At 42.4% G+C, this 16,420-nt stretch overlaps 1 protein-coding gene across 1 annotated transcript in view; it reads right to left on the reverse strand.

The window, feature by feature from the left end:
• The window catches only part of LIMCH1 (LIM and calponin homology domains 1), a 157,825-nt gene that overhangs the window by 77,160 nt on the left and 64,245 nt on the right, over positions 1 to 16,420 (reverse strand). The window contains exon 3 of the mRNA XM_088524767.1: positions 11,310 to 11,379. Within this exon, the coding sequence (XP_088380893.1) occupies positions 11,310 to 11,379 (70 nt within the window). The remainder of the gene's footprint in view (positions 1 to 11,309; positions 11,380 to 16,420) is intronic.

The following is a 16,420-nucleotide window of genomic DNA, read 5'->3' on the forward strand; positions in this document are numbered from 1 at the left end:
CATTTACTGCCTTTCAACTAATTTAGCCAATGACTGATGAAATTCATAATTTGTTCTACAAAATGCCATAATATCCATCATTCCATAGTTCTGATGTGTACTTTTTAATTTGCTTATATTTTCTTTTCTTTGACACAGTTGCAGAACAGTGTGACTGTGTCTGATGCATGTGGCACTCACGAAATGTCAAGTTCTGCTCATTCCAAGTCATCCTTTTTATGCAATTGCTAGGGTGTACTGTCTGACCTCCTCAAGGATAAAAGGAGGATGGTAATGAAGGAAAACATCCAAGAACTGTACAAAAAGAATGTTTTTTCTACTTCTGCATATATCAGGTTAAAGCCATATAAATTATTTTTCTAGATCAGCAGCTCAGAGAGTTTATTCGCTTGTGCTACTGACCTGAGCAAACAGTTTTCTGGCCCTTTTTCACTAAATGTTTACAGTATCACCTCAGTTATCCAGAACTTCTTGTTATCCCAACAAGGGTCAAATTCCTGACAAGTATTAGTTACATTGAAAACTCCCCTGGATTACTTGAAACCTCAAACAACTGAACCTATTCACTGTCCTCCCTTTTAAATAACAGAGGACATACTGTGTACCAGTGCTAATGCTGTGTAGTTGATCCCTGTAACTCCAGAAATTACTACATAAACGTCACACTTATTATCTAGCAGACTTGTTAGCCTTGATCCGAAAACCAGATTCAGGATGCGGAGAGAGTTTGAAGAAGGCGCCTACCCCTTCATGCAGGGCCTTGAAGGAGACACAGGCAGAAAGGACCGCAAGGTTAAGAAATAAAACCCTAAAAAGTAAAAAGCACAGCATTCCTGATCCATGCACTGCTGACCAAGGAAACAGAGCCATTTTGCAGCTCAGTCCACTGTAGCTGAAGAAACGACCTTGAATCCCCCCTGCCATGAGCCAGAGCTTGCTGCTGCCAGCACGGCAAACACAGGTCCCACTGACTCCTCAGCTTTTATAGCTGGGCTCCCTTCCTCAGCCTCAGCTCGACCACGGGGCAAGACTGAGCAGGCGGCCCTCAGGGCTGCGCTTCTCCCCAGAGCACTCACCCGCACGCAGCAGGCACCTCCAGCACCGCCTTTCCCAGCTTCGCTGTGGCGATGGGGATGCGCCGCTTAGCCAAGAGCTACTGGCAACCTGCTCGCTCAGCCCCGCCAGGCATTTGCTCTAAACCCCCCCACCCTGTTGCTAGGTAGGAGTTGCAAAGTTAGCACCAGTTTTGGAAAAAACAGCGAGCCTCCTGCCAACCAACCTAAAAACAGCATTCAGAGGACAACGGTGACGAGGCAGCTTTCGTTAAGAGAAGGCATTAGAAACATCCGGGAGCTCCTGGAAACCAGCAGTGGGATTTGCTGGGCTGTGCAGCTCCACAGCAGCAACCACCTGAACAGTTATATAAGGCAAGGAACAAGGCAAGCACCAGCAACCAGGGCTGACAATTTAAGGTCTGGAGACTGTTTTTCCACAGCAGGTGCAAGGATGAGCTCCCTCTCTGGCACTGACTCAACGCAACTTGCAACGCACAGATTCAGCACACCAGGCCCGAGCAACACCTCTCTAGCTGCAGCCATAAACAGAGAGCAAATGACAGCATAACTACCAAAAAGAGATGAGAAAGGGGGGAAAAGCACACGATTAAGCAAGTGAGGCTTTATGGGGAGACAGGAGCTTAATGAACGCTAAAGGAAGTCAAGGAGAAAAGCGGAGGTGATGAGGCAGCACATAAAGGGACTAACAAAAGTTGAGTTTAACTTATTACACACTCTCATGCAATGCATACATTTAGCTGCCTCAGTCCTGCCTTATTTAAAAGCCTGCAAGGCACACTGTTGTCCGAGCAGAAATGAGCATTCTCCGTCTCAGTAACAGTCTTTCTGGCACTTTGGTTAGGAGGCAGGAGCAAACAAAGAGGTGACCACAGAGCAGGGACTTCTAACAGAAGAAGAACAACCCTCCAAAACTCCATATAATAAGATTGCCCTGCAGTGCAATATTCATTTGCTAGATCACTATTCATATCACTTTCCACAAATGAATGTAATAACTCTCCTAATGAGCCACAGCACAGACTTCCCAGTATCACAAGACTGTCCAGCACTCCAAAGGTTAACAGCTGCTGGTTTTGATGCACCTCAGTCAGATGGGTCAGCCTGCAATCATATTTTTTCTCAAGCAATCAACTCAGCTGCTTCCTTTGTAGCATTAGTTTTAACAGCTTTACAATAGGATCATTAGACCTCTAAACATTTAAGAGGAAGAGCATTACAATTGGGAAGTATTGTGCCAAGCAGGAAGCAAGTGGCTTTAATCCAGACACACCGAGGAATGCAGGAGGCAAGGAGACTTCAGTGTCAGATATTCCAGACTCTGAACTCTTGACCACAGCACAGCACTGCGGAGTTTTACTGGTCTCATCAACCAAAGCAGCCCTGCACTCAGACCTTTACAGGCAACTGGCACATATTCCACCAGTCTGTCTTTTTGCTTGTGTGTTTTAAGCCAAGGAAACAACTGCAGCGTGATCTCTGGAGCGCAGCGCGCTCCCTCGCTGGCCATTGGCACGTACGGGGCTGCCGCTGACCTGCCCATCGTGGCCCAGAGAGCCCCTCGCGGCGCCGGGCAGGCTCTCTGCACAGCAACGGGACTAACCGTTGTGAGCGGGCGCCGACTGCGGCAGAATCCGTGGAGCTGGTTCCCAGCCAAGAGCAGATTAGAGAGTGCTCTCCTTCCACTGCCTTAGGGCTAAGGACAAACTTTTGCTAATTTGCACTTGCAGTCTTTGCAAAAAAGGAGGAAATAGGAGGACGCCTGTGCTGCGCTGGCCGTGTTGAGGTTGTTGGTCTGTCGGTCTGCAGCCCCGCGCCATCTCTTTGCTGCAGCACCCTCTCCCTTCACACCTCCAGCACTGCCGGTTACAGAAGCTCTCCAGGCCACCAAGAGCATCATATGCGCTTCACACGTGGCAGCGCCTCCATCACGCGCTCTGTGCTGTGAGAACTCGGGAGCACCAATACAGCAAATAGTCTTACCCCCACTTACACAGAGCTTTGCCAAATGAATAACCCCTGGGCTCTAGCTGTTCCATACAGCAGTGGCTACATGTCACTGGAAAAGACAGTTGAAGATCAGGGACAGTATTTATAGCACAGACCTACAGACTCCAACTTGTGAGAGGCTTTCCAGAATTAGGGAGTGACAATACTACCAAGTATAATTTTAAACATGGATAACCTTTAAACTGTGGATTTCAGGATAAGGCCTTCCCAGGTCCTTGTGTCCTTTGGTTTTTGTCAATAACTTAAGCATTAAACGTAGCCATCTAAGTTTAAGCTCTCTAGCTACAGTTCCGTAGCGACTTCCCATCTGAGCGAGCCTGCTCTGTGGCCAGGAGCGATGTTTGGTCCATCACGGGCAGCCTGGTGCCCCCGCACGCCTGCGCTCCCCTCCCGCATGCCAGCTCATGCTGCAGCCACGCGCTGAGGGGGAAGCACAGTTTTCAGCCAGATCAGATCCCTTACCCAGCTCGCGGCCATATGAATGCGAGTGCTGGAAGAGAGAGGGTGTGGGAAAGTCAGATTTAGATCAGTTTGAAGCAACCACAGCCTCGGGTTTGGTTTTGCTTGTTATCAGCAAAAGCCGAAAATGCAGCTTTGGCCTTTTTGTAGACTGCTTCTTTCAGCCTCAAGACATGGATATCCATAACAATTTTTTTTCATGCTGGCCTAGACGCATGCAGCACACCAGCTTGGTGCTTCTTGTACGGCTTGACTTTGCAGCGCAAGTCACTGCGGGGCTGCGGAGGCCTGGAAGCGGCGTTTGCTAACAACGCCACATTCCTCCCCAGACAGCACATCCGCAGGCTCCAGGCATGCGAGGCCTCCGCAGAGCGCCTTGGAACGACGCACACCTCCAGAGCACATGGGATTTGCCCAGCTATTCAGGGAAGTCACAAGTTGCAGCAGCAGGATTTGTCCAGGGCGCTCAGAGTCGTTCCGCTCAAGAGGCCCTTGGTTTCTAGGACAACAGCTGGTAGGAGGCAGGAGATTCTTTGCTTCATCTAATGCAGCCCTTCGCCACAAAGCAAAAGGCATTTTGGCTATTAAACTACCAGTTCTGAAACACTCACGCAGAGTCAGTAAAAACACTTACTACGAATTATGATTGAACTTGCAGAGGGACACTTTAGGATTTGAGAGCGAATCTAGAAACGAATCCAGTGGGCGATCTGCACTTTCCACAGGTGCAAGGAGCTGCTACTGGAAACCAGCTGCCCTCCCCAGCCCGAGGAAAGACTCTGTCATTTATAGAAAAGGTTACTGCCATGATAAGGGCGAGTTCATGTTTCAACTGCCTAGCATTTAGGTTTTTCAGTAGCAGCAATGTTTTCTTTTTGCCATTTTTGTCAAATGTTATCTCTGGAATCCTTCATCTCATTTAAACACCTATATACAAAAAAAAAAAAAAAGAGTAAACAGAGCCATTTCTCAAAGCCTTTATCTTAAATGGTTTTATAAATAACATCTTTGTGAAGTCATTTGACAGTCTCAAAAAGTAGGGGACTGTTTTCTTCTAAAGTGTGGCAATTAATCTTCCCATCTCAAGACTGGACAATAAAATTGTCTCTGCGTAAAAGAGCATTTTTTTTTTTTAAATCCTCCACACTGACCATTGCCTCTTCATTTTTAATACAGAAAACATTTTCCTTGCTCCTTACATATTAAACATTCAGGATTATTTAATGGGATCAAGATTATTTATAAAACAGTCCTTAAGCCATGGTCAAAAACTTCAGTTGGAAGAGCAATCTAAAAACAGCCTGTGAACAACACAGGAATGCCTCTGATATTTTTATAAGTGCTATTTATTATTTGTATTAACACACTGTCTAGGAGTCCTGGCCATGGAGCAAGACCCATGGGGTGAGGTTTGGACAAAAACAGACTAGCAGATGATCTTTGCCACAAAGTGCTCACATATATTATTAGCATTTGACCAAGCCAAGTCATGACATTCTCAGTAACAGAGTTCAACACACTTGGGGCACCATTTAATTTGATTGTGAAACTGCACTTCGGAATCGTAACCTGTTCCGTCTGGGAACAGGCCATGACTGTGTTTGTGTACACCCACCGCGGTGGGGCACAGTTGTCACTCACGTGTCCTACAAACCTTCATGTTGGCTAGTGGCATCTTCACCAACAAAGAAACTGTCCAGGGCACTCTGGGTGCTCAGTGATAGAGTTGAGCCTATAGTAAGGGACAGTGGTGGAAAGCATGGCAGAAAGGGACAGTCTAATTAGCAGGACAAGCAGTGGTCTCCATTCTGACCAGCACAGCTAATCAAGTGCACTCTGTGCACTGCAGCCAAGGAGAAATCCAGATGAAAAAGGGACTTCAAAGACCACAGCGAGGCTGGTCTGTAGAAGTTGTGTTTGAATGTTCTGGCTGGTGCCAGTGGTGCGGGAAGCACACAGTTAAGTGCAGCAGGGCCCACAAGCAGCGTTTCAGAACCAGTCAAGGTGTCCTTCATTTCAGGTTCTACTTCTAGCCACCAGAAGCCTGAAAGTCCAGCTTATTGGTACGGAGAGAACAGTGACTAGGGTGGGTGATGGACAGGATCACAAGGAGCTGACTGAACTCACTCCTCTGAGGGTGAAGTTTATGGCTTAATTCAGCTCAGTCCATCAAAAACAAATAACGAGATGAAGTCATTCATCTCCCCTTGCCTTCCTGATGGCTCACCACTTTTGTTCATTTTCTATTATTTCAGCCTCTCTTACCTCCATAAATCAGGTTAAAGTTTAAACTCTGAAGTCAGGGCAATGAAGACTTGACTTGAGTGCAGCAGTGGAATACGTCTCCAGCACATATGCTACTGTCACCGTGATCATTAGTTTCCAGCATCAAAAGTATGCGAGTTTTTGTGCCAAATCCATCAACACAGCAAGTACATGCACTTCATCCAACAAAATATTAATAAATGAGATGCCAGCGTTGTGTGTTTTGCATTTGGCTCCCTAGCCCTCCTCTAAATGGCATGAAGAGAACGACGCTTTCTGGACAGCATTTGCAAGCTACTTGGGAGCAATAAAAACTTTCAATCCAGTCTAGAACAACAGCTGAATTTCAATTTAAAGTTTTAGTTTTTATTGGTTTCCATCTCCTTTTCCCAAATGCCACTTCCTCTATGCCAGCTGCCAAAGTAGAATTGATGGCTGCTTTCATCTTCTCTTATGAATTAACTGTCACTACAGACTGTTCCATTCAGACTCCATATACAAACAGCCTGGTTAAGAAACACCTGTTAGTTTACTTTTGTATTCCTCATAAAATTTAGAAACGCTTACGAGTACAGCATGTGGCTATATTCATTAAATGGGAATTTTGTAACGTAGCTATGCCTGACCCAGATAACCCCAAATCAAGCAGGCAGGAAAAACTAGATGGAAAATGGATTCAAAGGAAGAATCTAAAAAGCTTGGAGGAAAAATAAGCACATGAGGATGCTGCAGACATGAACTTGTTTTTTAAGGACACTATTCTTTTAGAGAGGGGCTCATCGCATTACAGTATGTGACGAGCCAAAGCACACAGAGCTGTTCCAAGCCGCTGGCCAGGCCCTAAGTGTTGCTCCACTCAAACACTCAGATGTCACAGCTGGGGTCGGGCGCGGGAGGAGAGGCCAAGCGGGTCGCTGTTTAGCCAGGAAGAGCCGCAGGAGCGCGGGCAGAATCCAGCTGTGGTGTTTGCTGCTTCACATTGCATCGACACGCACAGAGGTGGCGGGGACCTGAGTGCCAAGAGCTTACTGTTTGGAGGCAGTTAGGAAACGTTGCTTCTGTTTACTTCACATGTAACACTGCTTGCACAGCACCACGTCTTAATGGATACAACGGTGCTCCCGCAGAGATAAAAAGTACAAAAGAAGGAAACCGAAAATTATAATGTGCATGTAGGTATTACAGTAGCAGCAGGCTCTTTCAAAAAACTACCATAAAGAATTAAAGGGAGAGCAAGACATTAAAAGGAAGAATGAGAAGATCATCTTTAAGAAAAACAAAAAAACAGTGAAACTGAATTATGAGTGGGAAAATTTGATAAAAAATAATGTACATCAGTTAAAGTTCCATCTATTTCTCTGTATTTTCAAATTGTTTTCAATTCTGCACAATGCACTGTCCTATGTTTCTGTCTTATATTTTCAAGTTCATATGTTCATGAAGAAAAGTGTCCTGTTTGTTGAGCTTAATTAAGAAGGGCAAATTCCTGAAAGCCAATACAATGTTGAAATATCTTTACAGTATTCCTAAAGGTATTCCATCAAAAATATACTGGAATTTATGCAACTGCATAAAAGTCAAATTACAAATTACACAATTACAATTACAGATATGTAGCAATTCTTAACAAGGTCCATAGCAAGTTCCCAAAGACCATATTGCCAAGAAAATCTTCCTAAGAAAAATAATCTTGAAAAGAAATACTGTTGTCACAGGAACAAAGTTTTTTAACAGCAGGTTACAGCTAAGTTCCTCTTGATACAATAGCCATACAACCAGGTGGCTTTTGCTGAACTATTTTTTGCATTCCTAAATCATACAAATATCACACAGATGAGGGCCATACACAAGCTAAAAACCGGATGCCACAGTAAACAAATTTTTCTTCAGTAGTGTTGAAACACGAGCCAAGACACAAGCTAAAGTTCAGAGCTTCAGCTCTGTCTTGGCTATTTCCTACTATTATATGTGAGGCTCTTTCACACAGTCTCTGCATTAAGTGTCTAAGCTCCTGGGAGGATTGTTCAAGGAACTGAAGTAATGCTATAAACTCTGCTAAACCCTGTCAAACAAAAGATAAGGCAGAAACCATTTATTTTCTCACAGAGTAACATTACTCAGTGGCAGGAAGTAAATCTGGACTTTTTTTCTTTTTTCAAAAGAAAAATATAGCCAACATACCGTGGTCACCATTAAAGGCAAAGATCAACTAAGATGATGCTGAGAAAAAACTCTCTTTCTCTAGAAGTAGCAAACATTTCATACTACCCAACTGAGAAAAATAACAATTGGTAAAATCTTTACACATCAGTTGTGCCCACCCTAAATGTCATACCAAAAGAATGAAGCTGAGAACAACTCAAAATTGCTGGTTTTGTAAAAATCACTTATAGTGTAATCATATTCTTTGCACTCCAGTAATCCATCATTGTGCGTTTTTGCAGCTTCTGGTCTTCTAATTAATAACTCAGCCAAAATATTTTTCAGGCTTGTGCGATTAAACTCATGCAATGATGCTTCTGAAAGTGGGAAGCCTTAAAACGAAGATGCTCAGTATCAATTTCTCGCATGATGACATTTCTTCTGGAAACATGGCTCTTTCAGCAAATTCAGCAATTCCTACATGGGTTTCATGTTCTTTGGGTGTTCTGTGAATTCGCTTTTTGGTGGGAACGTTAAGCTTTCTGGATTAATGAATAATGAGAAGAATGAGAAAGCATCTAATCAAATTTAATACTCCCTGTAAGTCTGAATACCGAGAGGATGGTTTGTCCTATGTTCCCTTTCATTAAAGCAATGCATCATTTCTGCTGTGATAACAGAAGCAGTCGGCACTTCTGGAGATCAAAGCAAATCACAAACACGCTCGCCAAGCTGAGCATATGTAATTCTATATGTAATGTTGCATATTATCCCATATCCTGACTTAGACTTGCAACTGGACAAAGATCACCTTTGTGTATTTATGCAGCCTGCGTTTAGTTTTCAAATTAGGTTGTGTTTAGTACCATGGTGTTCAGATCCTTCACTCCTTACCTGGGAACTACCACACAATAACAAATAAATTTTACTTACACAACTGGTATTCTGGTATACAAAAGCCCTGCAAAAAAGCCATTCCTCTTAAACCACATGAGGAAGCCAGTGGTAAGTACTTCAGAAAAACTGCAGATTCATTTAGCTTTAAACACCAAGAATTCAATCTGTTGAAAACAGATCAGTTACTCATAATACCTCACAGTAGCGTTACGAGAAATCACTCAAACACCAAGTACAGGCAAAATTTTTACAGCTGGTAAGACTCCCACACAAACATCTCAGGATAACTCCAACATAGGCTTAAATTTTAGTTATTTTCCTTCAATAAAGAATACTTCTTTTGTCTTTACAGTAACAAAAGGAAAAAAAATTATCTAAAGAATTAAGATAGACTAAAGTAGAAATTTTGTAGAACTACATGATATATGATCATTTGTGCCTCTGGAGGTTAAATATGAACAAAAGCCACTTCGAGTGTTTACAATTACTCACAAGCTTTAGTTACGACTCTTTAAAGGAGGAAAACCTTTCTGTTGTGTCTTATGACTGATCGAAATGCTTATTGTATCAGCTATCAGGAATAAATAAAATAATCCCATTAGTATGATTAAATTGCACTTCTAGGCAGAAGCAAAATCTATGAGATCAAAATCAGATGTCTCAAGGCAGAAAAGATACCGACAATATGTCATGGTATGTGTGGGTGCGCATAGTACATACAAACAGGGCTGAAATAAATGGAAAGAATTAATTATACGCTACACCAAGCCAGCCAAAGTTAGGACCAAAAAAAGAATTTGCAATAAATAAATGAAGGTTCCTAAAATGCATTCAAGTAGCTAAGAGGTATAACTATTTCTGGACAATAATCTCAGTATTTTACATATTTGCAGGCACATGGGCATGGTGGTGGGAGGTGAGATCACAAATAAATAAATCCAAAACATTCAAAAAAACCAGAAACTTGCCACTTCATTAGGGAAAATATTTTGAGAAATAATTACTACAGGTTAGTAGAAAAAGCAGGTTTCAAAAGTAAAAAAAAAAAAGCCCTTCCAATACAAAAAAATAAATTAATCTTCTGCACCATTAAATGTCTAAAGAGCACTTTTTGGTTAATGTGTTCAGGATAGAAATCTTCCAAGAGAGATTTATCTCCAGAAATTAGAAAAAAACCCTGATGTAATGGTATTTTTATGCACTCCTTCCTACCTACAACTAACTTACCTTTGGCATTTTAGAAATTAATAGCAAAAAATATATAATTCAACATCATCCTCTTAAAACTATCATTAACAAAAACTGAGTCTTTCATGAAAATGAGACAAGGAAGAGAACTACACTACTGGTACCTTTTGCAACAGTTTATTTCAAATATACTTTTCAAAATGACTGGGTAGTAATAAAATTTGGATTTTAGAGGCAAAAGAAAGGCACATTTGGATACATTATAGAAGGGGTGATGGGGACCACTGCCTAGCCTCAAGCACTGGATGAAGCTCTAAAACTAGGCAGTATTCAAGCAGAAATATGCCTGCCAATCCACAGGCCAAAGGATCCAGACTCAAAGGACTCTCTAATTACATTGTGGAATTGTAAATGAATTAATATTCATTTAAAAATGAATATTGCACATCTCCTGGATACACAGAAACTTTATCATGCTGTTTATATACAGGAACATGAACTTCAACTATCAACAGGTAACATGGGCTGAATCTTGCACAACGGAGCCACAATGTGAGCGGTGTCAGAATCATGTCAGGAACTACATCTACAGGGAAACCACTGGCCTGTGTTAAGGATGGTCCCTTTCACATGCTCGGGACCTTTTTATTCCCAACGGCAACTCAAGGCAAAGCAAATAGAGTTGTATTTCTATGTCACAAGTCCGACTAGACCCGCCGTCCATTACAGCAGCAGGCCCAGGACCGGCCACCACTTGCGGTGGCCTCCTGAGCTGCAGCATGCAGCATTCCTGAAAGCCACATGCAATTGCCTCAAGGGGCAGGCTCAGCCCACGGGCTGTCAGCACGTCCTTCACGGGCTTCCAAGCTCATACGGATAAGGGCCAACTTTCACTCTGCCCTCTAAGTCAACATGAAGCAGTTCCCTAGATAATCCTGCAATGAATGTTATCTGCAGACTGTAGCATTTTGAGGAAAGAGCAAAAAGGAGACACAATATACAAATACATTTTTCTTTCTTTCCAAAAAGCTGTTTTTGTGGCCGAAAATTCCAGAGGGCACCTTTGAGTCTTGCTAAATCTAGACCAGAACTCTAAGATACTTTTCCTGTAAAAATATACCCTGCCTCCCAAACACTCCCCACTTCTGCAAAAAGGCTGGAAGATCTCCAAAGAGAGTTCAAATTACAAAAATAATTGCTGTTTAAGATCACAAAGTCATATAATCAAGGTGCCAAGAGAAACATGGAAAGATTTTCTCCATTTGGTATACTCACCAAACCTGCAATGGGGGTCGGCAGTCTATTGATCTTTTTTACCAATCCCGGTTTTATTGCATTCAGCAACCTGTCATGAGAAAGGAGTATTTATAAGTGATGAGTTACAAAGCCCAAATTATCAAACACTTGTTCCTAGCACATAAGTATTTCAGGAAAGGAATATTCTTCCCTTCCTTCCCTCCTGCAAGCATGTGTGTTTACCGCAAGCTCCATCACTAACATGAAGAAAAGATAGGAGGAAAAAATGTCTATAGGAGAGTACGTTGACAATTGCTTTTAATGCCCCAAATTAATCTAGATCGCATCAGTTTTCAAGGGTTCTGTTTGAATTTTGTCACATGAGTATGTTTCTACTGCCTAAAAGTAGGGTGTGCCAGGGAGACCTGAGAGCAGAACCTCAAAAGGCATCTGAGTATCACCACAGCTTGGGAAGAAACAGCCATCAGTCTCTCCACTGCATGAAAGTGGGAAAGAACATGCTCCTTAGGGGTAGCCCATCTGTTTTTTAGAATCTGAATTCACAATTAAACTCTATCCTTGCATGTGTGTTGACAGCAGAGTTGTGTACACGTGGAGGGCAGAGGTCCTCATGAAATATAAATACAAGGAGGCAAATAAAAAGGGAGTCCAGAAAAACTGAGACCAAAAGACAAACAAACAAACAAACAAAAACTCATCATGGTCAGTGGTACCATAGTTGAACGTTGTTAAAACAGTATCTGTAGACTAGTAAACCCTCCTCCCTCCGAAAGTTGAAAATCCAAAGTTCCCCCAACCCAGGAATACACTGTGAGAAGTGCTGATGTGATTCTTTGTTACAACATATCAAAAATTACCAAGCCTCTAAAAGCTGGGGAATTTTCCTTACAAAATCCCCTTGCAACAGTCTGTGTTTCTTTACCACTCACATCCCATGAGCAAACCCGTATGCCTTTATCCAAAGACTGGAAATAGCACCAGTCCCATCAACTTGGAAGAAAATCATTACTCCTAGACACTCACTTCAGATCCAAGATTTTTACAAAGGCACAGACAAGGATCTAATGGTTTAAAACACCCTAAACACCCACTATGGGAAAGGGGAATATCACTTTGTGCTGACACTAAGTCTCCATTCTGGACTCTGTGCTTCAGACAGCCTAGCACAGTCATGTGTAGGAAAGAAAACTGTAAATGATAAATCTAGTTTTGGGGGGAGAGAACAGGCCAGGAGGTGAAGAGTGTATTTTCTTGATCTAAAATCTCTGTAACCCAAGTTCACATAGACTACACCTACCATCTGCTTAAGGAAGAATCTAACACTAACTATTACGTCCTAGAAATACATGATGACAAATGCATTTAATACATTTACATAACAAAAGATTCATTTTCTTTCTCTCCTAAACGCACAGAATGGCATGAAAAGACCATACATTTCCTATTATCAGCATTCTATTTCACAGTTCATAAACACATGTTACTTTTCCCCCACAAAGGCACTAACTTGTCTTTCAGATTTGCACAACAGCAACTCTGAAAACTCGTCTTTTACATTTCAATGCTACAAGAGGCAACTGAAGAATTTTTCCTTGAGGTGCCTCTTTCTGAATACTGTATTTCCATGATGACCTTAATATAGTGTCCTAAATCTGCAGTACCTGCTCTGTTTCAGGGAAAAATGATACATTAGCAAACACATCAATTTTCTTAATTATTCAGATGCGAATACATCAGGCACCATAACTGGTATTGCAGGTGTGCACTAAAAACATAGACAATAATAGAAAGTAAAATACAGGGGTCTTAATGGAAACCCCAAATGTCAAAACCCATTCAAAATAAATCTTCAAAATGACTTGTACAGGCTTCCCTGTGAAATATGGGAGAGGGATAAAATGAGAGGAAGGAAAGGAGAAGGGAATGAAAAACAGTTTAAGCCACAGTTTGGAGTCTGAAGAGGAAGGAAATAAGATGGGGAAAGATAGAAAAGCCCAGGGAAGAAAGATCTCTGTTGTTAAAATGTTTACCTCCTGTTGGGAACATCTCTGGTCTGGCACTGGGAGCTGCAGGGCCTGCTTGCAGCAGATCGTGCCGAAGGGAGCTCTCGTCCAGAGCAGACTGGCTGCTGCTAAACCATTGCCTCATCTACCACAAGAGTCGAGACACCAAGATATCAAGTGTCTCAAGGCGTGCTCAGCCAGCAGGCTGGCTGCAAACCATCCTGGTGAGGCACGAGTGGGTGCACCTCTGCCTAGCGCGGCTCCACATGAGCCAGATTCTCTGCACCGGTTCAGACTCACCTGTAGCATCTATCTTGACCTGAGAAGTTGTAACGACTGCTGCGGGTTTCTACTGATTTATGTTTCCAAAACGAGGCATTTTGCACCCGTGACCTGGCTCAAGGCCCCTGCCATGGCTCAGGGGAAGAGGCTGTGCAGCTTTTGCCCCCCTGCAGCCACCCCTTTCCAGCCGCACTACAAGGGCAACTCCAGGCTTGGTGTGTTTCCCCAGCCTACCCTCAACCCTAAGACTTAGCTGAGGCCAAGGCCGAGGCTCCCCATCACAGCTGCTTGTAAAGGAGTTACTGAGAAAGAAGAAAACTTCTTGCAGGATGACTCCTGCTGGGACAGTCCCCGCTCCGATGGCCTCACAGCCCTAGCCCTGACCTGGCCCTCGCCTCTGCTTGGCCCAGGACCGTATGAATATATGCACTTAGCTAGAGCAATCAAACAGGCTTTTAAAAATGCAAAACATTCACAGACTAAGCAGGGCTATACAATCTTGGGAATAAGCAGGGGCACTGTATCTTTTGCTGCTATGCTTAATTTTTTTAAGGAAAAGATGGAGGCAGTTTTTTGGCACAAACTCTTTCTTTCATGTGTGAATTTTCATGTGATCTGTACATGGAGAACAATTTTTTAAATGCAAAAAAATGCAAATCTTATGGCTTAAGATAGATTCTAGTAAAATTCCAAAATACAGTCACAATAAAAATAAACAACGAAAACTTTAGCAAGAAAGTGGAGGATATTCTTATTTTACTTCTGAAAGGCCTATGGTACTTGTGAAGTGTGTCTTCAGCTCTACAAGAGGAGCTCCAATTTCTACTTGCTGTGCAACAACCTATTTGTTGCATGACAGCATTATCAGGCAGTCATTCATGCAATGCTGAACAAAGACGACACTAATTCTTTCCATCACACACATGCTCAGTTTGCACCCTACAGGACAAGATTAATCTTGCTCAGAAACAAGTGCAATTAATTTTTTTTTAAAAAAAAGGTCCAGCCACGGTCCACTTTGCCTCCTGAAGCTACTGGGGCAAGGTGATTCCAGCAGCTGACATGAACTTTCTTCTTTACTGTCACTTATATACAGGTCATAGAAGCACTAATAGATCTTCTATTTTATACATTTTGGGAGTCTTTCTTTGGCAGGTTTCTAAGACATAAGATATATTTTCTTCTCTACACATTCAGCGCAACACTAAGGTTAAATATTTAAATCCCCATATTATAAAAAAACAGCACCTTCCATTAGGAATTATACCATGCACTTGATGCTAAAAAGATAGTTTCCCTTTCCATAGCAAGCATCAGCTTCCATCTCTGCCACATCTTGCTCTCAGGCATTTCCTCCTAAATTCTTCCTGCTCCTGTTTTTCCTTATTTCTGGGATAACTGTCCAGTTATTACTATTACTCAATCCCAAGCATGCTAGTACCCACCAAGACCAAGGGGAGAAAGGCTGAATCCCTTTATCCTTCCACCCTACCCAACAGTAGGACAGCAAGCACAGGAGGTTAGAATTTAAAAGACATCTTTTCCAAATTAAATAAAGGGACTTACAATGGAGATTGCTGGTTAAAAACAAAACCAAAACCCAAAACCTCAGCCAAAACCCCAAAGAATTCTGACCTGGAGTTCATGTAGTCCATAAAATCAAAATGAGGTGTCTCTTGACAACAGCAGAATCAAGAGGAAGAGCAAAAGCAGCATGGGATGAACTATTCCAATTAGACTGTAATTCCACAAGTGTGTGCTGACCTCTTCATAAACATGTATGCTATCATTTTTCCTCATCACTCAAGGAAGATTTTTAAAAAATCCTTCAGCTACCCTTTAGAAACCTCGTCAAACTACCTATGGCATCATACTGTAGATAATCTGAAAAGAGGTAACATGACTGTCACCAGAAGCAGCTATTTTTCTGCACTTCACTGTACAGCAACTCTAGATACTTGCACTGCAGACATCTGCAGTGAGGGAAATAAATCCACTCAATTTCATGGGTTATGCCTGAAAATTTTAAACCTCACTCAAGAAAAAAAGAAAGACAAAAGAACTTCACATTCTTCTGGAATCACAATTTCAACTGATTAGAGAAGCATCACATCTCCAGTTGAACTGACAACTCTCGTGCATTAATTAAATCTCTAAAAGCATATTTGTATTGCAGGATTTCCTGAGGAAACCATCGAAAATACAGTGGCAGGAGGAGTGTTACTGGAGCAAGGTAAAATCCCTTGGCTTTCACATCAGCTATCGCACACACACAAAATCTGCAGTCCTCCACTTTTACCACGTGTAAGTCTATTAGCAAAGATAACCACATCGCCTCCACACCAAGTCACACAGGGCAGGAAATCAGCCCAAGCCTTGCTACAATATACATTTAGGGACCTGTCCCCAGACCCTGTTAGATGACTTAGTTACATCATTTCTGTATAGAGTTGGCAAAACGAGTTATTGTAGTACATGTAATACTATACAATTGCGACTATAAAGAATGAAGGCTACCTACCACGCAATTAAATGCCTCCTGCTTCTTTCTTTAATGACTTTATATAACGCTCTCTCTATACAACCCACCTCCTCTGGTACTAATAGGACATTTGAAGGCCCTTCATTTGAAGCAAGGTAATGGTATTGAGAGGCTGCCCCTCAGATGTTGATCAGTCAGATCATGGTGATCAGTGTAAGGAAGGCAGCGAGGTCTCCTGTTAGGAGGTTCAGACAGAAGGTTTAAGCCTGAACACACCAGGCTGCACTGAGGCTCTGAATGATCCTTCGTTGCCTTGTGCACTTCCTCACTCACCCCAATACTTTCCTCCAAGGAAGCAATTC

The sequence above is a fragment of the Tinamus guttatus genome, unplaced genomic scaffold, assembly GCF_059628265.1.
Source record: "Tinamus guttatus ecotype Peru unplaced genomic scaffold, ASM5962826v1 Tinamus_guttatus_pri_ptg000213l, whole genome shotgun sequence".
In the NCBI taxonomy this organism is placed as follows: domain Eukaryota; kingdom Metazoa; phylum Chordata; class Aves; order Tinamiformes; family Tinamidae; genus Tinamus; species Tinamus guttatus.